The sequence below is a fragment of the Haliotis rubra genome, unplaced genomic scaffold, assembly GCF_003918875.1.
Source record: "Haliotis rubra isolate DU_JTF1 unplaced genomic scaffold, ASM391887v1 Scf267, whole genome shotgun sequence".
Lineage (NCBI taxonomy): Eukaryota > Metazoa > Mollusca > Gastropoda > Lepetellida > Haliotidae > Haliotis > Haliotis rubra.
The window spans coordinates 1112218-1137711 of record NW_025766747.1 but is presented as its reverse complement, the minus strand read 5'-3'; the positions used below and the strand labels follow the sequence as shown (position 1 = coordinate 1137711).

General features: G+C 38.1%; 1 protein-coding gene across 1 annotated transcript; it reads left to right on the top strand.

Moving 5' to 3' along the window:
- The first annotated feature begins 73 nt into the window (after positions 1-73).
- LOC124280418 lies at positions 74-25317 on the top strand. Its single transcript, XM_046716355.1, has 23 exons — positions 74-170; positions 1402-1587; positions 1748-2207; positions 2496-2569; positions 2706-2949; positions 3031-3162; positions 3346-3401; positions 3512-3625; positions 3946-4062; positions 4407-4529; positions 5802-5876; positions 6003-6124; positions 6303-6407; positions 6793-6882; positions 7122-7241; positions 7625-7823; positions 7931-8074; positions 8423-8508; positions 9007-9077; positions 9333-9415; positions 9830-9983; positions 10208-10281; positions 23931-25317. The coding sequence occupies exons 2-23, from the start codon at positions 1434-1436 to the stop codon at positions 23987-23989; spliced, it is 2856 nt and encodes a 951-aa protein (XP_046572311.1). The 5' UTR covers positions 74-170; positions 1402-1433; the 3' UTR covers positions 23990-25317.
- The last annotated feature ends 177 nt before the right edge of the window (positions 25318-25494 follow it).

Here is a 25494-nt window from a genome sequence, read left to right as displayed (position 1 = left end):
AAAGCATACCGTGCGTTGTTGATTTCTCGATCACGTGTTTCTGGCACTTCGCCAACTCACTCTCAAGGGACAGATATTTATAGGTGGGGATTTCCCGTTAGTGGTGGATGATATCCTCCTGATTGCTACATTACTTCGCTGTAGGAATTACAACCTTCACCTTAAAAACTGTGAGTAGATATTGCTTTTAAACCTCTACTTGGAATAATACGAATAATATGAAACTATTACAAAGTGTGTTCGGACATGATAGGGCCAGAGTCATATCCTACTTGTAATAGCACAATGGTCCTATTCACAATATTCAAAGTATAAAGAAGGTTCATGACCTACAGATGGCCATGACCAATTCGTAAATGAAACTATAGGAAATTATCCACGAAGAAATGTATTAATACCACTTACCCAGGACGTGATTTGTAGAAAGACGTATCTATGACGGTCTTGTGTGTGCTTGGCTAGTGCAAGGGAGGTAACCGACTCTTTATTCGTCAACAAGTATGCGTATATCACTGTCGAGATTCGTAGCCATTGCGAAAACATTCATTTTGTTATTCTGAATATCTAGTCTCACTATGTAATACGTTCCACAGAGAGGCCAAACTATAACTATCATATATTTATCAATGACTGGAGACATTTTGCATGCGCCATACAGGCAACACAGATACGTCCCCATCACATGGAGTGTTATAACTAGATCCGTATCACACCTCATTCCGGTAAAACATAACGTATCAACGGATTTTAAATGGTGATGCATATCATGCAAGCTGGAAAGAAACTGGAATAACATGCCTTGCTTTTGAAAGAGGTGAAAGTGCATTACATTGACATGTAGGTGATTGTGCATAGCATTGACATGAAGGTGAAAGTGCATAACATTGACATGAAGGTGAAAGTGCATTACCGTGACATGTAGGTGAAGTGCGTTACATTGACATGAAGGTGAAAGTGCATATCACTGACATATAGGTGAAAGTGCATTACATTGACATGTCGGTGAAAGTGCATTACATTGACATGTCGGTGAAAGTGCATTACATTGACATGTCGGTGAAAGTGCATTACATTCTGATGCTATGGTATGTGATAGGGTTATGTCAGTTTATATATCATACTCCATGCGATCCTTTGGCCCATGTGGTTATTAAAGGGGTCTGGGGTTGAGTTGAGGCATGATATGAAGGAACTGAGACAATATTCACACATTTGCTTTCTTGTCATCCGGTGTCCTGTGACAGCCGTAAACATAGCCATAAATATGTTCATAGAGGATTCAGCGTGATATAATCTTGATACGGCACCAAGGAATATGCAGATACACGTACTCAACTACGGAAAGATGAAGAACAGTCTGTACAAAATACTGACCACATTGTATATTCAAATCAATTACAGGAAAAAGACCTACAGTGACCACAGCGGAGAAAATGTCTCTAGAAAATGCTTCTGGGCACCTTCATAGTCATGGCAGTCTGGTCGCAGAAGAGGTACATTTCAGAAAGGTGGAAGGGAACAGACTTGTGAAACTTGGGCAGTGCTGTACCATAGTGGACATCCATGTACTAGACGTGGGTCTACAAGGTGAACCAAATGTAGAGTTTCTATTAATCGCTCATACACGTTACAAGTTTTTTTTTAAAACATTTATCTTCTAAAAAGTAGGCAAGCATGACAGGAATTCCTTTGCATTTTTTAATGATTTATGACAGGTGTATATACAATTTTCATTTATTCCTTTCAGATCACGAACAAAAGCAAAGGCTCCTCACATTCGTCTGGAATGATCTTAATCTGTCAGCAACACTAAAATTTACCAAGCTACAATTTAGCATAACATATTTGCCCCCTTCGTTCCAAAACTCAATGTGTTCAGGTCTTGAAGAGGACAATTTCAACCACTGCAGAAAGTTTGTTGCAAATGTGTATAAGGAATACAAGGCAATGGTAGTTGCCGTCACTCCAAAGTCCACTCTTTTTGAGGTGGTTCATCAGGATGAATGTTCACTGCAAAGTATGATAGAAGGGAGGACTAATCTAGAGAAAATGTTCAAAGACTTGGTATTTGACTGTACAAAAACTGTACCAGAAGTGTCACTGGATATCTTTGAAACTGGTGATGTGGAGCACCTGAGATACAACATGGACGAGGCAACTCAAAGGGACCTTGAAAAGCATTGGTCATCTGCTGCGGAACAAAGCCGGCAGGAATTATGAAATATTATATCAATATGAAACGTCTTGTCCTGTTCCACACAATATTAATACTAGCATTGACATACTATGCTGCTCACAATAAGTTAAAGCACACCTGAATCTTCCATATTAGTTTAATTGTTACCATGGTAATAATGTGGAAATGAGTGGTTAAACCTTTCTTGAGGAATGGTTATTACATTTTTATATAGGTACAGGGTCTTTCCATCACCTTTTATGTGGAGATTATTGTTGAGATATGTTTTAGAAATGACAGGTATGAATATAAATTTCAGATCTCTTGCCTCTTCAAGTATGAGGTCCACTTTCATGACAAGGGGGTCGTCGCAGGAGAATCGAAGAAATACTGGTATGTTTGTAGTAGATTATGTGATGTAAGTTTCAGCCTTATACCATTCAAATGAGGATGGACATATCTTACATGAAATAAAAGTAAAGCATGTGAATATCCAAAGGTAATTATTTACGTGATGTTGAATCCGCAGATCAGAGTGAACTTAATGAGATCCTAAGCATGCTGGCTGGCATTGAGGAAGATCTGAAGATGCGAACAGAATCCATGAAGAGATCTCCATCCTCACCCAACACCATACCAGACCGTGGTCTGCCTATCGATTCACAAATGAAACAGCTTCGGCTTGCAGTATCTAACACAAATCCATCTCCACTCCCAAACTTGCAACAAGGAGGGGCAAGAATACCAGTCAGTAAAGCAGATCTGGCTGAAAGGTGAGTGGTGTCCGTTCGGTACTTCAGAAAGTTCTATGTATATGTTTACTTAAATAATGACTATTTTCTCATGTTAATCAGTCTCAAGGGTGAAGCCGCGGTTGGTGAATATGCAAATGTTTTACCAAAACTGGAACTCAAACAACCTTCCTCGGATCAAGCGGATGCAGATCACAAGAAACTACCATCACCATCATTCCAATCCCAAGAGACGTAAGTATCTTCTACATTTGTTGGTTTTCATGTTTCTTTTTTAATGTATTTAATGTACTTGTTCACAGCCCGAAATGATACTGATCTCAAATCCAATGTTACTGACGATGAGATCCATTTTCCTCGAATAAATAATATGGTTGACAGATCACACTAAATTTTATGTATATTGTTTTGCCTCAGATCCTCCCAGGGCACTGCGTTTTCGCCAGATCGGACGACAGTTAAAATGAAAGAAGGTACATATGTTGTAAACGGTTATGGATGTGATTTTTATCTTTAATAACATCTTTTACACCAAAAGGGGACTTTCAGAGCACTGATATTGTTAAGTTGTTTCGTTGAACAGGCAACGTATCTGAAGGTATGATGGCATTGATGAGACATGCTCGAGGTGGTGGTGCTGAAGAAGATCTACAGATACTCAGACTGACTGAAGCTGTCGAAAGAGCAAAGATGGATGGTGTGTATTTTTGCCACGAAGACTTATCTCTACATCTTCATATGTACAGATTCAGATCATGTTAGATTCAATAAGAACAATGGCGGATAGTTCCGACGTGTTCGTTTGTCGTAAGTCATGTGACTCTTTAGGCTCAAAAGTTGTTCCGATGACGAGTAAAATATTCGCGACAATAGTAAAGCTTTCAAAAAGTATTACCAACATGTATTGTTAACATTTGTGACAGGACATGATTCACATCAGTTGGATAGGCGGGTTTGTAACCTATAAATGACATATCCATATCTTTACACCCATTCGCTATTTTTACATTATGTCAGAAGTGCCAGTTCCACCACGAGCTGATTCGCTGGATACAATATTATGTCTGGATGCATCAGAGAGCATGATGGAGAAAATAGAAGACGTGAAAAGGATTGCCCACTCATTTGTAGATGGTGAGAACGTGAAGTGTATTGAATGAAGTTGCAATGTTTGAACTATTTTCATGAATTATAATCTTCCTCAGTGTTCAGAAATCCCTAGCTGAAGGAAATATTAGACCCTCATGCATGGGTGTAGTGCTGTCAAACCCCGAAATATGTTAGAGGCTATTGGGTTTTCGAACCAACGATCATAGTTTCCTTGCGTGCCCTGGGGACACAACTCTGCATACGGCGCCTTAGTCGACTGGATCATCCTTTCTAACAGTTTCCAAATATATCCAGAATTTTTAACAGCAACACAGAATTTCTTCATTTACTCAGTTAGAAAACTTGGTGAAAGTAGTGAACATTTTCAGGCTTAGAAGACATAGCAGAGCAATATGGTCTTGAAGAAAATGTCGCCGTGGTCAAGATAGCTGGCGAGGCTAGTGTTATCCAGCATCTTACAAATGACTTTACAAGAGTCCGAGATGCTATAGGTAAGTTGAAAACAATAAGGGTGACGATGAATGCCATTTACAAGGGATGGCTCAAATGTTCTGAGTCTTAGTACGAAGCATGTGTGGTACACTCTTAACATACACCCTTGAAATACCATATGCTTGCTTGCTGACTCCCGTACACACCCAAGGAACATATTTCTGCAGGTATCGAAGTGACCAGGTCTTCTCTGTTAATGAAAACAAAAAATGGTTGACGGGCTATCATATCGAAGTATATTCAACTGAACTTGGTCTTTATTATGGACACCATGTCACTGTTAAGGGGCAGAGACCGGAGTTCAAGCGGGAAGAGAGAGGCTCGAAGATGATCCAAGATCAGGAAATAATTTAACAGCCATCACTAAAGAAATTGATGATAAAGTATAACGACGACCCATATCGCGAGAAATTCGAAATTGTCAGCGCAGTAGGTACCTGTGATGAAATATTGAGAACATGAATTTCTGAGGAATGCTGTGGGCATGACAGACGTTTCAGCTCGCTGGAAGCCACTGTTGTTGGATCCTGACTGTCGTAGAACTTATCAGTGATAAAGGTATCCACTCTGGTTGTGCTCGCCGTCTTATAACACAGATGAGACGAAGGTTCAGCCATGTCAGCCGGAGACAACCCAACAATCAAAGCAATGAATAAATGTCCATTGAAGAAGGCAGAGTCTGTACCCTCAGCTGGCAAAGGAATTCTACTACTGGACAATCTCCGAGAGATCAAATCTTCTTTATCCAAAATTATGCATATGCAATTGCGTGAGAATATCAAGGATATGAAGTCAGGAAAACACACACTAAACGTGTATTTCTTCACTTTGGCAATGCAAGTGCCTTATTTTGCCATTGCAGAATGCATGAACGTATTAAACATCCGCCTATTCTCCAAGTTCATCACTGATGCTGGTGATGCCGTCATGACTGCTGTGGTTGACCTTTCAGGCCTCTAAATACCTTTTGCACAAGTGGGAATCAGACACAAGAGCATCTCCCACAGGAGTGCGTAGACGTTTTAGGGGTTTATGTTGAAAAAATGAAGTGTACTATACCGAAGTAAGGATGAAACCTTCGCAGCAAAATCTCTTTTTAATTTACATTTAGACATTTCCCTTCGACCATTCAAACTTGTCTTACACGTCGTTGTGTGACATGCTTAGTTATATTAGCAAGCAAATGTATTACACAATACAGTAAATTGTTTAATGCCTTGTTGAAATTGATCTGACTAACAATCTAACTTATCATTCACTTTTATTTACAGATTCACTGCAACCTTTTGGAAGATCACCCTTCTTTGAAGCTCTTATGGTTTGCCTGGCTTCATTGCAGGGGAAAGGTGAGAACCACAGCTCCTCTACAATACATGTAATGCATTGCACTGTACGCACATACACACTGTGTCAGCAGTGTCATTCAGAGTACTTCAGTTAAACAAGGACCTGTCATTGGTATGTCATTTCAGGGCGAATCGTAAACGTAGCTGGATGTCACAAGATTCGACCAAGGGTGCTGTTTATCACAGATGGCAGACCAACCAATGAAGCTCAGTGGTCAGGACCAGACAATGATCCGGGGAGTATGTCGGTAAGCGTCATCTAATTCAATTGTCATTTTGGACAATTACTGATGAATTAGTAATTACTAATGCAGTTGGTAGTTAATATTATAACGTTCTGTAATCCTTTTATATGAGGGTTGGTTGCGAACGTCAGACGTACTGACACAATGTAAAAAATGCTTACTCGCTCTTTACGTCTCATAGCATAAACTGCCTATTATTCGACTGGTCACTGACTTTGGGTCCAAGAAATCCAGCAAAACACCCAACCCGATAATATGGATTCCAGTCGGAGATGATGCTGATAAGGTACGTGTATACCTTGTTCTTCTTTATTATTTATGAAACAACGTTGTAGCATTTGTTTCATTCATGACATCATTGTTATATGTATTACATTTATGAGGTATCATTGTAGTACTTATTGCATATATGACATATTATTCTTGCATTTGCTGCATTCTTGGCATATTATTCTTGCATTTGTTGTTCGAATGGATAGCGTTACAGAAACATAGTGTTGTAATATGTTTAAAGGGGATGCCATTTCCCTTTTGGCGAACACCTGGTGCCACCACTTGTAAGTGATCCATTACTTCACATGTACGTTCCCTTTACACCAAGTGGAATTTGTTTCTGAGGATAGTCTAGACAGGGATTTCCTTTAGCACTGACGTCTTATGTTAAATTTTAGGACTTCTTGAAATCACTTGCAACATTGGGAAATGGATTTCTCGCAGATGAAAAGGACATTCCAAGGCTATGTCGCTACTACAGAATACAGGTAAAATTTATACAGGTGTTACACATGTAAGGTACAAGCAGCCAGTGTAAACCTTAACTTGCATGGTCTCTCCCGCATAAATCATTGCACTTAACAAAAACATTTGATCTGCACGGTAACAGTTTATGTACAGATGATCAAAGTTAACTAAGTTGTTGTATTTATATAATAATACCGCATGTGTTGATATTGAGGAAACCTTGTCACGGAGACCTGAGTAGGCTGACGTCTTGTTCCAGGAGGGCATTGGCAAGGTGGCCAGCTGCGTTCTGCGGGACAAAGAATACTACGAGAACATATCAGGAGCTGTTGAAGCTGTGGCTGAAGGCCTCCTACCGAATCTATTGCCGGAGGATAAGGTAAAAGCAGTTATCCATAATTAGGCCATAATGTGTAGAATTATAATATCTACTTTCCTTTGTGTGGCCTATCAAAATAATCCAGTCGATAAGTGTCCAGACAACTGTGGTGGGGCCTGACTCATCACCATCTGTAAAGTCACTATCTATTTTATTTACATTACATATATATTGCAGACCAATGTATGGCACATGCCCTTTATAGGATAATGGTAAGAAATCGATACCTGTTTGGGATATTAAGATGGTTTTGCCATTGTATAGACCGTCATACGATACGTACCCAGACTGTGGTGTAATTGAATAATATTTCATAATTCTACATTATATCCATCTGCACAAAATGTGAAATCTTCGTTTAACTGATTCTGTGCATTTTGCAGAGGGAAATTGTAGCCGATGTCAACGTGAAGATGAAAACCCACAAGACCGAAGGAAAACCTGATGATTTTGAAGACATTCACGAAGATATCAAAATGTTTCCCCCTCTCGGATCAAGAGTTATGCGAGGTCCGGAATGGATGTGGAAAAACCAGGACACGGAAGGTCCCGGCACTATCATAAACCATAACCGTCTTGATAGTAAGTAGTCATTTGTCTCGATTACTTCTAAATTGCAAACAATAAATGTTCGAAAGTGTCAGTTTTGTCAACCCTCCTTGACATATGACTTTGTTTTTGTCTGGAAGAATGGCTCTGGGTGAAATGGGATAACGGAGAGCAGAATGTGTACAGGTACGGAGAGGACAACAACTATGACGTCATTCTTGTTGATGGTCTACCCCGCATACCAGATTCAGATGACATTCAGATAGGGGTCCGAGTCACGAGAGGTATGAGTGAAAAGTATATATTATACTGATAATCTATAGATCTTGTTTCACGTTTCCAAATCTACGTATCCCATCAAACCTTACTTGTGCAATATTGAGTAATGGCAGTTAAGTATAAAGCTTACTCATCACAATGAGAAATGTCTACGCTTCGTGAGAAGGTAACTTTTGGAGCTGGATTGGTCTTTTAGATATTTGACAGCAAGGGATCTTATTCAAGCATTTATAGACATACATTGATAGCTTATTGTAGCATATTGACGATAACAATTTAATTCAACGAAATAGGAAATTCACCTATGTCAAATAGTTATGGCAGTAAGTATTAACCTGGAGCTACTTGAGCAGGTCCACACTGGTACACTGATGACGAGGATGGAGGAGAAGGGAGCACCGGCGTCGTCATCAGGAAGAGAGGGAAGACCGAGGTCAAGGTAACACATGACAGTCAGGTAACACCCTTTACAGGGTACAGGTGACCAATTGGTCCAAGACGCTCTTTACAGTCTCGCAGATCAAGTATATAATCCTCATCACAACATTGATGTTGCAATTTATGTAAAACATGTTTTCCATGCAAGAAATGTCACCACCACTACGTGCACTTAACTGTAGTAAGTGTATTTGCACTATAGGTCTTTAGGCCCGAAATACTGATTAAAATGAATCTGAATCTGAATCTATATAATCCTCAGCTATGATCCAGTATGTGTACTATTCAGTACCCCTGGCTTCACAGAACTGCTTCTTTCGACATTCCTTCCACATTATGAGGCCCAAAACGGACTTGACCAAATTCACCAACTTACGTGTGAAAAGGACATTTTGGCTTAATCACATTTGCTTTGTATTCGTACATATCTCACATTAAAACAAAACTTGTACAAAGGCAAAATAGCGTCAAGGCCAACACACACCTTTCTACGTTATAGGTCAGATGGGACAACGGCAACATAAGACGTTATAAACATGGCATGGACGGCGTGTTTGAACTACACATATGGTATGTTAACGTTCATTATAAGTATGTCTTTATTCTGCACTGGAAATAATTTGCAAATTGAAGTGCCCCGTTGTACTCATGAATATTGGACATTGTATATAGTTCTTCACACTCTGTAGTTTAATGGACGTGATATTACCCATGTACAATTGTGACCATGCCAAAAATCGAACGAAACAAGAACCAAATCAAAATATTAAAATATGTCATAAACCAACACTCTCGAGTATAGATGTCTATTTTAACTCTTTTCAGTGACCCTTATCAGTTCGGTCCCGAACCATCTGTACCAGAGCACTTACGTGAACCCGACCCACCAAAACCACCGACAATTGGAAGTAAGATATGACATGTATCATGCTGTTGAAGTAACCGTTTGTATGTGTTTCACTACTAGTATTAGTGAGTGAGCGAGTTTAGTTTTAAGCATCTTTTAGCAATTTTCCAGCAATAGCTCGGCGGGGAATACCAGAAAGAGGCTTCACACATTGTATTCATGTGGGGAATCGAACCCGGATCTTCGGCTTGACGAGCGAACCCTTTAACCACTAGGCTACCTATTAGTATTAGTACTAGAGTATTCGTATTGGTATTAGATACTCATGAGCAGCAGTAGTAGTGTTAGTAGCAGTGGTATAACATGTCCATGTTTGAAGATGTATATCATGGTGTGATAATGTTATTTATGCAATAAGTACAATTAATATGTCCAATAACCTCGATATATTTGACACGACTCTTGCTATTTTCAGCACTTAGACGTATGTCCAATGCCCTTGTTGTCTGGCAGTGGCAGGATGGGGCGGGTCAGTGGAGACTGTACCCCGACTCTCTACAGACTAAAATATCTCAGGCATTCGACAAACGGAAAGGTGGATCATGCTTAGTATCAAAAGATGGACTTAAGTAAGTGCGGATTAAGTGGGAAATAAGCTATGGTACTTGTATCGTAACTGTAATATTTTATATGCTACACTGACTTAACAGACGGTCACCATGCAGTTGTCAGCCTGCAACATTCATAAATGTTTAGCGGGATACAATACAACGTTTTCTCAAAATTATAAGCGAATTTATTGATTACAGCAATGCATGAACATAACCACATATCCCTTTATACAATGTTTCAGCTATAGAATATCGTTTACTAACATGAGTGAGAAATCTGTGGAAGGAGATTTACGACACAACGTACAGCGTATATGTAAGTGTAATTATATTTCGATTATTCTACATATATATAAACAGAAACAACTATTTTTACTCAAGCAACAACTAGAACAAGTGTCGACCATCTCCCTAGAGACACTTCTATCTGTGACTGTGTTCATTAAACCATTGGGAAGCTCTCTGTATAATACAATGTCCGTGTATATATACTGGTGATGTCTGTGTATATATACTGGTGATGGTCTGTGTATATATACTGGTAATGGTCTGTGTATTATACACTGGTGATGTCTGTGTATATATACTGGTGATGGTCAGTGTATATATACTGGTGATGGTCTGTGTATAATACAATGGTGATGTCTGTGTATATATACTGGTGATGGTCTGTGTATATATACTGGTGATGTCTGTGTATATATACTGGTGATGGTCTGTGTATATATACTGGTGATGTCTGTGTATATATACTGGTAATGGTCTGTGTATTATCCACTGGTGATGTCTGTGTATATATACTGGTGATGGTCTGTGTATATACACTGGTGATGTCTGTGTAAATATACTGGTGGTGCTCTGTGTGTTATATACTGGTGATGGCTGTGTATATATACTGGTGATGTCTGTGTATTATCCACTGGTGATGTCTGTGTATATATACTGGTAATCGTATGTGTATTATCCACTGGTGATGTCTGTGTATATATACTGGTAATCGTATGTGTATAATACACTGGTGATGTCTGTGTATATATACTGGTGATGTCTGTGTATAATACAATGGTGATGTCTGTGTATTATATACTGGTGATGGTCTGTGTATTATCCACTGGTGATGTCTGTGTATATATACTGGTAATGGTGTGTGTATTATCCACTGGTGATGGTCTGTGTATTATATACTGGTGATGTCTGTGTATTATCCACTGGTGATGTCTGTGTATATATACTGGTGATGGTCTGTGTATATACACTGGTGATGTCTGTGTATATATACTGGTGGTGCTCTGTGTGTTATATACTGGTGATGGCTGTGTATATATGCTGGTGATGGTGTGTGTATTATACAATGGTGATGTCTGTGTATATATACTGGTGATGGTCTGTGTATAATACAATGGTGATGTCTGTGTATATATACTGGTGATGGTCTGTGTATAATACAATGGTGATGTCTGTATATATATACTGGTGATGGTCTGTGTATAATACAATGGTGATGTCTGTGTATATATACTGGTGATGGTCTGTGCATATAATACAATGGTGATGTCTGTGTATATATCCTGGTGATGGTCTGTGTATAATACAATGGTGATGTCTGTGTATAATACACTGGTGATGCTCTGTGTATATATACTGGTGATGGTCTGTGTATTATACACTGGTGATGTCTGTGTATATATACTGGTGATGGTCTGTGTCTTAGACAATGGTGATGTCTGTGTATATATACTGGTGATGGTCTGTGTATATAATACAATGGTGATGTCTGTGTATATATACTGGTGATGGTCTGTGTATTATACAATGGTGATGTCAATATGGTCTGTGTATATATACTGGTGATGGTCTGTGTATAATACAATGGTGATGTCTGTGTATATATACTGGTGATGGTCTGTGTATTATACAATGGTGATGTCTGTGTATATATACTGGTGATGGTCTGTGTATAATACAATGGTGATGTCTGTGTATATATACTGGTGATGGTCTGTGTATAATACACTGGTGATGTCTGTGTATATATACTGGTGATGGTCTGTGTATTATACAATGGTGATGTCTGTGTATATATACTGGTGATGGTCTGTGTATAATACAATGGTGATGTCTGTGTATATATACTGGTGTGATGGTCTGTGTATAATACACTGGTGATGTCTGTGTATATATACTGGTGATGGTCTGTGTATTATACACTGGTGATGTCTGTGTATATAATACCGGTGATGTCTGTGTATATATACAATGGTGATGTCTGTGTATATATACAATGGTGATGGTCTGTGTATTATACACTGGTGATGTCTGTGTATATACTGGTGATGTCTGTGTATATACAATGGTGATGTGGTGATATACATAACTGGTGTGTGCATAATACAATGGTGATGTCTGTGTATATATACTGGTGATGGTCTGTGTATTATACAATGGTGGTGATGTCTGTGTATATATACTGGTGATGGTCTGTGTATAATACAATGGTGATGTCTGTGTATATATACTGGTGATGGTCTGTGTATTATACACTGGTGATGTCTGTGTATATATATGGTGATGGTCTGTGTATAATACAATGGTGATGTCTGTGTATATATACTGGTGATGGTCTGTGTATTATACAATGGTGATGTCTTGTATATATACTGGTGATGGTCTGTGTATAATACAATGGTGATGTCTGTGTATATACACTGGTGATGTATATATACTGGTGATGGTCTGTGTATTATACACTGGTGATGTCTGTGTATATATACTGGTGATGGTCTGTGTATATATACAATGGTGATGTCTGTGTATATATACTGGTGATGGTCTGTGTATATACACTGGTGATGTCTGTGTATATATACTGGTGATGGTCTGTGTATATATACAATGGTGATGTCTGTGTATATATACTGGTGATGGTCTGTGTATAATACAATGGTGATGTCTGTGTATATATACTGGTGATGGTCTGTGTATATATACTGGTGATGGTCTGTGTATATACACTGGTGATGTCTGTGTATATACACTGGTGGTGGTCTGTGTATTATATACTGGTGATGTCTGTGTATATATACCGGTGATGGTCTGTGTATATACACTGGTGATGTCTGTGTATATATACTGGTGGTGTTCTGTGTATTATACACTGGTGATGTCTGTGTATATATACCGGTGATGCTCTGTGTATATACACCGGTGATGTCTGTGTATATATACCAGTGAAGCTCTGTGTATAATACAATGGTGATGTCTGTGTATATATACTGGTGATGGTCTGTGTATAATACAATGGTGATGTCTGTGTATATATATACTGGTGATGTGTCTGTGTATATATATACTGGTGATGTCTGTGTATATATACCGGTGATGCTCTGTGTATATATACACTGGTGATGGTCTGTGTATATATACCGGTGATGTCTGTGTATATATACTGGTGATGGTCTGTGTATTATACAATGGTGATGTCTGTGTATATATACTGGTGATGGTCTGTGTATAATACAATGGTGATGTCTGTGTATATATACTGGTGATGGTCTGTGTATAATACACTGGTGATGTCTGTGTATATATACTGGTGATGGTCTGTGTATTATACAATGGTGATGTCTGTGTGTATATATACTGGTGATGCTCTGTGTATTATACACTGGTGATGTCTGTGTATATATACTGGTGATGCTCTGTGTATATATACCGGTGATATCTGTGTATATATACCGGTGATGTCTGTGTATAATACAATGGTGATGTCTGTGTATATATACTGGTGATGGTCTGTGTATAATACAATGGTGATGTCTGTGTATATATCCTGGTGATGGTCTGTGTATAATACAATGGTGATGTCTGTGTATAATACACTGGTGATGCTCTGTGTATATATACTGGTGATGGTCTGTGTATTATACACTGGTGATGTCTGTATATGTCTGTGTATATATACTGGTGATGGTCTGTGTATATATACAATGGTGATGTCTGTATAGTATATACTGGTGATGGTCTGTGTATTATACAATGGTGATGTCTGTGTATATATACTGGTGATGGTCTGTGTATATATACAATGGTGATGTCTGTGTATATATACTGGTGATGGTCTGTGTCTGTGTATATATACTGGTGATGGTCTGTGTATAATACAATGGTGATGTCTGTGTATATATACTGGTGATGGTCTGTGTATTATACAATGGTGATGTCTGTGTATATATACTGGTGATGGTCTGTGTATAATACACTGGTGATGTCTCTGTGTATATATACTGGTGATGGTCTGTGTATATACACTGGTGATGTCTGTGTATATATACTGGTGATGCTCTGTGTATTATACACTGGTGATGTCTGTGTATATATACCGGTGATGCTCTGTGACTGGTGATCCGGTGTATCTGTGTATATACTGGTGATGCTCTGTGTATAATACAATGGTGATGTCTGTGTATATATACTGGTGATGGTCTGTGTATAATACAATGGTGATGTCTGTGTATATATACTGGTGGTGCTCTGTGTATTATACACTGGTGATGTCTGTGTATATATACTGGTGATGGTCTGTGTATAATACAATGGTGATGTCTGTGTATATATACTGGTGGTGTCTGTGTATTATACACTGGTGATGTCTGTGTATATATACCGGTGATGCTCTGTGTATATACACTGGTGATGTCTGTGTATATATACCGGTGAAGCTCTGTGTATAATACAATGGTGATGTCTGTGTATATATACTGGTGATGGTCTGTGTCTTATACAATGGTGACGTCTGTGTATATATCCTGGTGATGGTCTGTGTATAATACAATGGTGATGTCTGTGTATAATACACTGGTGATGCTCTGTGTATATATACTGGTGATGTCATCGGTGTATTATACACTGGTGATGTCTGTGTATATATACTGGTGATGGTCTGTGTCTTAGACAATGGTGATGTCTGTGTATATATATATACTGGTGATGGTCTGTGTATAATACAATGGTGATGTCTGTGTATATATACTGGTGATGGTCTGTGTATTATACAATGGTGATGTCTGTGTATATATACTGGTGAAGGTCTGTGTATAATACAATGGTGATGTCTGTGTATATATGCTGGTGATGGTCTGTGTATTATACAATGGTGATGTCTGTGTATATATACTGGTGATGGTCTGTGTATAATACAATGGTGATGTCTGTGTATATATACTGGTGATGGTCTGTGTATAATACACTGGTGATGTCTGTGTATATATACTGGTGATGGTCTGTGTATTATACAATGGTGATGTCTGTGTATATATACTGGTGATGGTCTGTGTATAATACAATGGTGATGTCTGTGTATATATACTGGTGATGGTCTGTGTATAATACACTGGTGATGCTCTGTGTATATACACTGCTGGTGCTCTGTGTATTATATACTGGTGATGTCTGTGTATATATACCGGTGATGCTCTGTGTATATATACACTGGTGATATCTGTGTATATATACTGGTGATGTTCTGTGTATTATACACTGGTGATGTCTGTGTATATATACCGGTGATGCTCTGTGTATATGGTGGTGATGTCTGTGTATATATAATGGTGAAGCTCTGTGTATAATACAATGGTGATGTCTGTGTATATATACTGGTGATGGTCTGTGTATAATACAATGGTGATGTCTGTGTATATATACTGGTGATGGTCTGTGTATTATACAATGGTGATGTCTGTGTATATATACTGGTGATGGTCTGTGTATTATACAATGGTGATGTCTGTGTATATATACTGGTGATGGTCTGTGTATAATACACTGGTGATGTCTGTGTATATACACTGGTGGTGGTCTGTGTATTATACACTGGTGATGTCTGTGTATATATACTGGTGATGGTCTGTGTATTATACAATGGTGATGTCTGTGTATATATACTGGTGATGGTCTGTGTATAATACAATGGTGATGTCTGTGTATATATACTGGTGATGGATGTGTATAATACAATGGTGATGTCTGTGTATATATACTGGTGATGCTCTGTGTATTATACACTGGTGATGTCTGTGTATATATACTGGTGATGGTCTGTGTATAATACAATGGTGATGTCTGTGTATATATACTGGTGGTGCTCTGTGTATTATACACTGGTGATGTCTGTGTATATATACTGGTGAAGCTCTGTGTATATACACTGGTGATGTCTGTGTATATATACCGGTGAAGCTCTGTGTATAATACAATGGTGATGTCTGTGTATATATACTGGTGATGGTCTGTGTCTTATACAATGGTGACGTCTGTGTATATATCCTGGTGATGGTCTGTGTATAATACAATGGTGATGTCTGTGTATAATACACTGGTGATGCTCTGTGTATATATACTGGTGATGGTCTGTGTATTATACACTGGTGATGTCTGTGTATATATACTGGTGATGGTCTGTGTCTTAGACAATGGTGATGTCTGTGTATATATACTGGTGATGGTCTGTGTATAATACAATGGTGATGTCTGTGTATATATACTGGTGATGGTCTGTGTATTATACAATGGTGATGTCTGTGTATATATACTGGTGATGGTCTGTGTATAATACAATGGTGATGTCTGTGTATATATGCTGGTGATGGTCTGTGTATTATACAATGGTGATGTCTGTGTATATATACTGGTGATGGTCTGTGTATAATACAATGGTGATGTCTGTGTATATATACTGGTGATGGTCTGTGTATAATACACTGGTGATGTCTGTGTATATATACTGGTGATGGTCTGTGTATTATACAATGGTGATGTCTGTGTATATATACTGGTGATGGTCTGTGTATAATACAATGGTGATGTCTGTGTATATATACTGGTGAAGGTCTGTGTATAATACACTGGTGATGCTCTGTGTATATACACTGCTGGTGCTCTGTGTATTATATACTGGTGATGTCTGTGTATATATACCGGTGATGCTCTGTGTATATACACTGGTGATGTCTGTGTATATATACTGGTGGTGTTCTGTGTATTATACACTGGTGATGTCTGTGTATATATACCGGTGATGCTCTGTGTATATACACCGGTGATGTCTGTGTATATATACCAGTGAAGCTCTGTGTATAATACAATGGTGATGTCTGTGTATATATACTGGTGATGGTCTGTGTATAATACAATGGTGATGTCTGTGTATATATACTGGTGGTGCTCTGTGTATTATACACTGGTGATGTCAGTGTATATATACCGGTGAAGCTCTGTGTATATACACTGGTGATATCTGTGTATATATACCGGTGAAGCTCTGTGTATAATACAATGGTGATGTCTGTGTATATATACTGGTGATGGTCTGTGTCTTATACAATGGTGACGTCTGTGTATATATCCTGGTGATGGTCTGTGTATAATACACTGGTGATGCTCTGTGTATATATACTGCTGGTGCTCTGTGTATTATATACTGGTGATGTCTGTGTATATATACCGGTGATGCTCTGTGTATATACAATGGTGATGTCTGTGTATATATACTGGTGATGGTCTGTGTATTATACACTGGTGATGTCTGTGTATATATACCGGTGATGGTCTGTGTATATACACTGGTGATGTCTGTGTGTATATATACTGGTGATGGTCTGTGTATAATACAATGGTGATGTCTGTGTATATATACTGGTGATGGTCTGTGTATTATACAATGGTGATGTCTGTGTATATATCCTGGTGATGGTCTGTGTATAATACAATGGTGATGTCTGTGTATAATACACTGGTGATGTCTCTGTGTATATATACTGGTGATGGTCTGTGTATTATACAATGGTGATGTCTGTGTATATATACTGGTGATGGTCTGTGTATATATACAATGGTGATGTCTGTGTATATATACTGGTGATGGTCTGTGTATAATACACTGGTGATGCTCTGTGTATATATACTGGTGATGGTCTGTGTATTATATACTGGTGATGTCTGTGTATATATACCGGTGATGGTCTGTGTATATACACTGGTGATGTCTGTGTATATATACTGGTGATGTTCTGTGTATTATACACTGGTGATGTCTGTGTATATATACCGGTGATGGTCTGTGTATATACACCGGTGATGTCTGTGTATATATACCAGTGAAGCTCTGTGTATAATACAATGGTGATGTCTGTGTATATATACTGGTGATGGTCTGTGTGTATAATACAATGGTGATGTCTGTGTATATATACTGGTGGTGCTCTGTGTATTATACACTGGTGATGTCTGTGTATATATACCGGTGATGCTCTGTGTATTATACACTGGTGATGTCTGTGTATATATACCGGTGAAGCTCTGTGTATAATACAATGGTGATGTCTGTGTATATATACTGGTGATGGTCTGTGTCTTATACAATGGTGACGTCTGTGTATATATCCTGGTGATGGTCTGTGTATAATACACTGGTGATGCTCTGTGTATATATACTGCTGGTGCTCTGTGTATTATATACTGGTGATGTCTGTGTATATATACCGGTGATGCTCTGTGTATATACAATGGTGATGTCTGTGTATATATACTGGTGGTGCTCTGTGTATTATACACTGGTGATGTCTGTGTATATATACCGGTGATGCTCTGTGTATATACACCGGTGATGTCTGTGTATATATACCGGTGAAGCTCTGTGTATAATACAATGGTGATGTCTGTGTATATATACTGGTGATGGTCTGTGTCTTATACAATGGTGACGTCTCTGTGTATATATCCTGGTGATGGTCTGTGTATAATACAATGGTGATGTCTGTGTATAATACACTGGTGATGCTCTGTGTATATATACTGGTGATGGTCTGTGTATTATACACTGGTGATGTCTGTGTATATATACTGGTGATGGTCTGTGTCTTAGACAATGGTGATGTCTGTGTATATATACTGGTGATGGTCTGTGTATAATACAATGGTGATGTCTGTGTATATATACTGGTGATGGTCTGTGTATTATACAATGGTGATGTCTGTGTATATATACTGGTGATGGTCTGTGTATAATACAATGGTGATGTCTGTGTATATATGCTGGTGATGGTCTGTGTATTATACAATGGTGATGTCTGTGTATATATACTGGTGATGGTCTGTGTATAATACACTGGTGATGCTCTGTGTATATATACTGCTGGTGCTCTGTGTATTATATACTGGTGATGTCTGTGTATATATACTGGTGATGGTCTGTGTCTTATACAATGGTGACGTCTGTGTATATATCCTGGTGATGGTCTGTGTATAATACAATGGTGATGTCTGTGTATAATACACTGGTGATGTCTGTGTATATATACTGGTGATGGTCTGCGTATTATACAATGGTGATGTCTGTGTATATATACTGGTGATGGTCTGTGTATAATACAATGGTGATGTCTGTGTATATATACTGGTGAAGGTCTGTGTATAATACACTGGTGATGCTCTGTGTATATACACTGCTGGTGCTCTGTGTATTATATACTGGTGATGTCTGTGTATATATACCGGTGATGCTCTGTGTATATACACTGGTGATGTCTGTGTATATATACTGGTGGTGTTCTGTGTATTATACACTGGTGATGTCTGTGTATATATACCGGTGATGCTCTGTGTATATATACACCGGTGATGTCTGTGTATATATACCAGTGAAGCTCCTGTGTATAATACAATGGTGATGTCTGTGTATATATACTGGTGATGGTCTGTGTATAATACAATGGTGATGTCTGTGTATATATACTGGTGGTGCTCTGTGTATTATACACTGGTGATGTCAGTGTATATATACCGGTGAAGCTCTGTGTATATACACTGGTGATATCTGTGTATATATACCGGTGAAGCTCTGTGTATAATACAATGGTGATGTCTGTGTATATATACTGGTGATGGTCTGTGTCTTATACAATGGTGACGTCTGTGTATATATCCTGGTGATGGTCTGTGTATAATACACTGGTGATGCTCTGTGTATATATACTGCTGGTGCTCTGTGTATTATATACTGGTGATGTCTGTGTATATATACCGGTGATGCTCTGTGTATATACAATGGTGATGTCTGTGTATATATACTGGTGGTGCTCTGTGTATTATACACTGGTGATGTCTGTGTATATATACCGGTGATGCTCTGTGTATATACACCGGTGATGTCTGTGTATATATACCGGTGAAGCTCTGTGTATAATACAATGGTGATGTCTGTGTATATATACTGGTGATGGTCTGTGTCTTATACAATGGTGACGTCTGTGTATATATCCTGGTGATGGTCTGTGTATAATACAATGGTGATGTCTGTGTATAATACACTGGTGATGCTCTGTGTATATATACTGGTGATGGTCTGTGTATTATACACTGGTGATGTCTGTGTATATATACTGGTGATGGTCTGTGTCTTAGACAATGGTGATGTCTGTGTATATATACTGGTGATGGTCTGTGTATATAATACAATGGTGATGTCTGTGTATATATACTGGTGATGGTCTGTGTATTATACAATGGTGATGTCTGTGTATATATACTGGTGAAGGTCTGTGTATAATACAATGGTGATGTCTGTGTTTATATACTGGTGATGGTCTGTGTATTATACAATGGTGATGTCTGTGTATATATACTGGTGATGGTCTGTATATAATACACTGGTGATGCTCTGTGTATATATACTGCTGGTGCTCTGTGTATTATATACTGGTGATGTCTGTGTATATATACCGGTGATGCTCTGTGTATATACAATGGTGATGTCTGTGTATATATACTGGTGGTGCTCTGTGTATTATACACTGGTGATGTCTGTGTATATATACCGGTGATGCTCTGTGTATATATACACCGGTGATGTCTGTGTATATATATACTGGTGAAGCTCTGTGTATAATACAATGGTGATGTCTGTGTATATATACTGGTGATGGTCTGTGTCTTATACAATGGTGACGTCTGTGTATATATCCTGGTGATGGTCTGTGTATAATACAATGGTGATGTCTGTGTATAATACACTGGTGATGCTCTGTGTATATATACTGGTGATGGTCTGTGTATTATACACTGGTGATGTCTGTGTATATATACTGGTGATGGTCTGTGTCTTAGACAATGGTGATGTCTGTGTATATATACTGGTGATGGTCTGTGTATAATACAATGGTGATGTCTGTGTATATATACTGGTGATGGTCTGTGTATTATACAATGGTGATGTCTGTGTATATATACTGGTGATGGTCTGTGTATAATACAATGGTGATGTCTGTGTTTATATGCTGGTGATGGTCTGTGTATTATACAATGGTGATGTCTGTGTATATATACTGGTGATGGTCTGTATATAATACAATGGTGATGTCTGTGTATATATACTGGTGATGGTCTGTGTATAATACACTGGTGATGTCTGTGTATATATACTGGTGATGGTCTGTGTATTATACAATGGTGATGTCTGTGTATATATACTGGTGATGGTCTGTGTATAATACAATGGTGATGTCTTTGTATATATACTGGTGATGGTCTGTGTATAATACACTGGTGATGCTCTGTGTATATACACTGCTGGTGCTCTGTGTATTATATACTGGTGATGTCTGTGTATATATACCGTTGATGCTCTGTGTATTATACACTGGTGATGTCTGTGTATATATACCGGTGAAGCTCTGTGTATAATACAATGGTGATGTCTGTGTATATATACTGGTGATGGTCTGTGTATAATACAATGGTGATGTCTGTGTATATATACTGGTGGTGCTCTGTGTATTATACACTGGTGATGTCTGTGTATATATACTGGTGATGGTCTGTGTATAATACAATGGTGATGTCTGTGTATATATACTGGTGGTGCTCTCTGTATTATACACTGGTGATGTCTGTGTATATATACCGGTGAAGCTCTGTGTATATACACTGGTGATGTCTGTGTATATATACCGGTGAAGCTCTGTGTATAATACAATGGTGATGTCTGTGTATATATACAGGTGATGGTCTGTGTCTTATACAATGGTGACGTCTGTGTATATATCCTGGTGATGGTCTGTGTATAATACAATCGTGATGTCTGTGTATAATACACTGGTGATGCTCTGTGTATATATACTGGTGATGGTCGGTGTATTATACACTGGTGATGTCTCTGTATATATACTGGTGATGGTCTGTGTCTTAGACAATGGTGATGTCTGTGTATATATACTGGTGATGGTCTGTGTATAATACAATGGTGATGTCTGTGTATATATACTGGTGATGGTCTGTGTATTATACAATGGTGATGTCTGTGTATATATACTGGTGATGGTCTGTGTATAATACAATGGTGATGTCTGTGTATATATGCTGGTGATGGTCTGTGTATTATACAATGGTGATGTCTGTGTATATATACTGGTGATGGTCTGTGTATAATACAATGGTGATGTCTTTGTATATATACTGGTGATGGTCTGTGTATAATACACTGGTGATGTCTGTGTATATATACTAGTGATGGTCTGTGTATTATACAATGGTGATGTCTGTGTATATATACTGGTGATGATCTGTGTATAATACAATGGTGATGTCTGTGTATATATACTGGTGATGGTCTGTGTATTATACAATGGTGATGTCTGTGTATATATGCTGGTGATGGTGTGTGTATTATACAATGGTGATGTCTGTGTATATATACTGGTGATGGTCTGTGTATTATACACTGGTTATGTCTGTGTATATATACTGGTGATGGTATGTATTATACACTGGTGATGTCTGTGTATATATACTGGTGATGGTCTGTGTATTATACACTGGTTATGTCTGTGTATATATACTGGTGATGGTATGTATTATACACTGGTGATGGTCTGTGTATAATACACTGGTGATGTATGTGTATATATACTGGTGATGGTCTATGTCTTATACAATGGTGATGTCTGTGTATATATACTGGTGATGGTCTGTGTATAATACAATGGTGATGACTGTGTATATATACTGGTGATGGTCTGTGTATAATACACTGGTGATGTATGTGTATATATACTGGTGATGGTCTGTGTCTTATACACTGGTGATGTCTGTGTATATATACTGGTGATGGTCTGTGTGTAATACAATGGTGATGTCTGTGTATATATACTGGTGATGGTCTTTGTATTATACAATGGTCATGTCTGTGTATATATACTGGTGATGGTCTGTGTATAATACACTGGTGATGTATGTGTATATATACTGGTGATGGTCTGTGTACACTGGTGATGTATGTGAATATATACTGGTGATGGTCTGTGTATAATACAATGGTGATGTCTGTGTATATATACTGGTGATGGTCTTTGTATTATACAATGGTGATGTCTTTGTATATATACTGGTGATGGTCTGTGTATAATACACTGGTGATGTATGTGAATATATACTGGTGATGGTCTGTGTATAATACAATGGTGATGTCTGTGTATATATACTGGTGATGGTCTGTGTATAATACAATGGTGATGTCTGTGTATATATACTGGTGATGGTCTGTGTATTATACAATGGTGGTGGTCTGAGTATACGCTGGTGATGGTCTGTGTATTATACAATTGTGGTGGTCTGAGTATATATACTGGTGATGGTGTGTGTATTATACAATGGTGATGTCTGTGTATATGTACTAGTGATGGTGTGTGTATTATACAATGGTGATGTCTGTGTATATGTACTGGCGATGGTCTGTGTATTATACAATGGTGGTGGTCTGAGTATACGCTGGTGATGCTCTGTTTATTATGCAATTTGTTGGGTTATACAATGGCGTTGTTAAATTGTTGTTGAACATGTGTGATAAATAGTTGGAACACAATCTCTGATACAATGATGATAACAAATTATCAGTGTAATGTGTCTTTCGATTTTCAGCTGTGACAGATGAAGAATTAAAAGGCATGGAAGAAGCAGAGCGACACATTCAGTCCTAGATCCCAGCTACCATCTCCTAACCAAAACTGTTACGAGTTTAGAAAGGATTCACCAGACATGCTAATACGGATTTTACAAGGACTGAGCAACTAGTGGCCATAGATACTAATATGTGATGAGAAAGGACTGACCACAGATACTAATATGTGAAGAGAAAGGAATGATACCAGCTGCGAATATGATTTGAGAAAGGACTGATCACAGATGCTAATATGTGATGCGAAAGGACTGATCACAGATGCTTATATGTGATGAGAAAGGACTGATCACAGATGCTAATATGTGATGAAAAGGACTGATCACAGATGCTAGTATGTGATGAGAAAGGACTGATCACAGATGCTAACATGTCATGCGAAAGGACTGATCACAGATGCTAACATGTCATGCGAAAGGACTGATCACAGATGCTAATATTTGATGAAAAAGGACTGATCACAGATGCTAGTATGTGAAGAGAAAGGACTGATCACAGATGCTAATATGTCATGCGAAAGGACTGATCACAGATGCTAATATGTCATGCGAAAGGACTGATCACAGATGCTAGTATGTGATGAGAAAGGACTGATCACAGATGCTAATATTTGATGAAAAAGGACTGATCACAGATGCTAATATGTAATACGAAAGGACTGATCACAGATGCTAGTATGTGATGAGAAAGGACTGGTCACAGATGCTAATATGTGATGAGAAAGGACTGATCACAGATGCTAGTATGTGATGAGAAAGGACTGATCACAGATGCTAGTATTTGATGAGAAAGGGCTGATCACAGATGCTAATATTTGATGAAAAAGGACTGATCACAGATGCTAATATGTCATGCGAAAGGACTGATCACAGATGCTAGTATGTGAAGAGAAAGGACTGATCACAGATGCTAGTATGTGATGAGAAAGGACTGATCACAGATGCTAATATGTGATGAGAAAGGACTGATCCCACTTAATAACCAGATAACCAGTTGAGAAAGGACCGGTCTGTAATGGTGAATGGAATAATACGATTGTTCATATAAGACAAGATAGGGAGTTATGTTTGTCTTTTGAATGTCATAAGTGAATGTATCCTGTGTAATATATACGGATAGATTTATCAAATACTTGCAGTTTTAGGTATTTGTGTTGCTCTTTCAGCGTGAAAGAAGGAACAGTTATCAAACAGTCTTTCTAAGATATCATAAATGTCGGCAGGTGTTCTTTTCAGTTATTGTAGATTACATATAATCTATACAATGGATAGTTTCAATGGATATTGACGTAAAGCAAGAGATACAAATCACATTGTACTTTATTGTCATATATCTTATTTTATGAACACACACCATATTTCAGTGTTATAATTTAGATATTTGTCAATAAAAGAAAGTATATGTAAGAAAAATAAATGTTCGTTCGAATAAGTTAATATACTCATGCCAATAATGGTTGTCACCCCTTCAATTTTTGTGAGGTGGGGTTGGGGTGGGGGTGACAACCATTATTGGCACGAGTATATC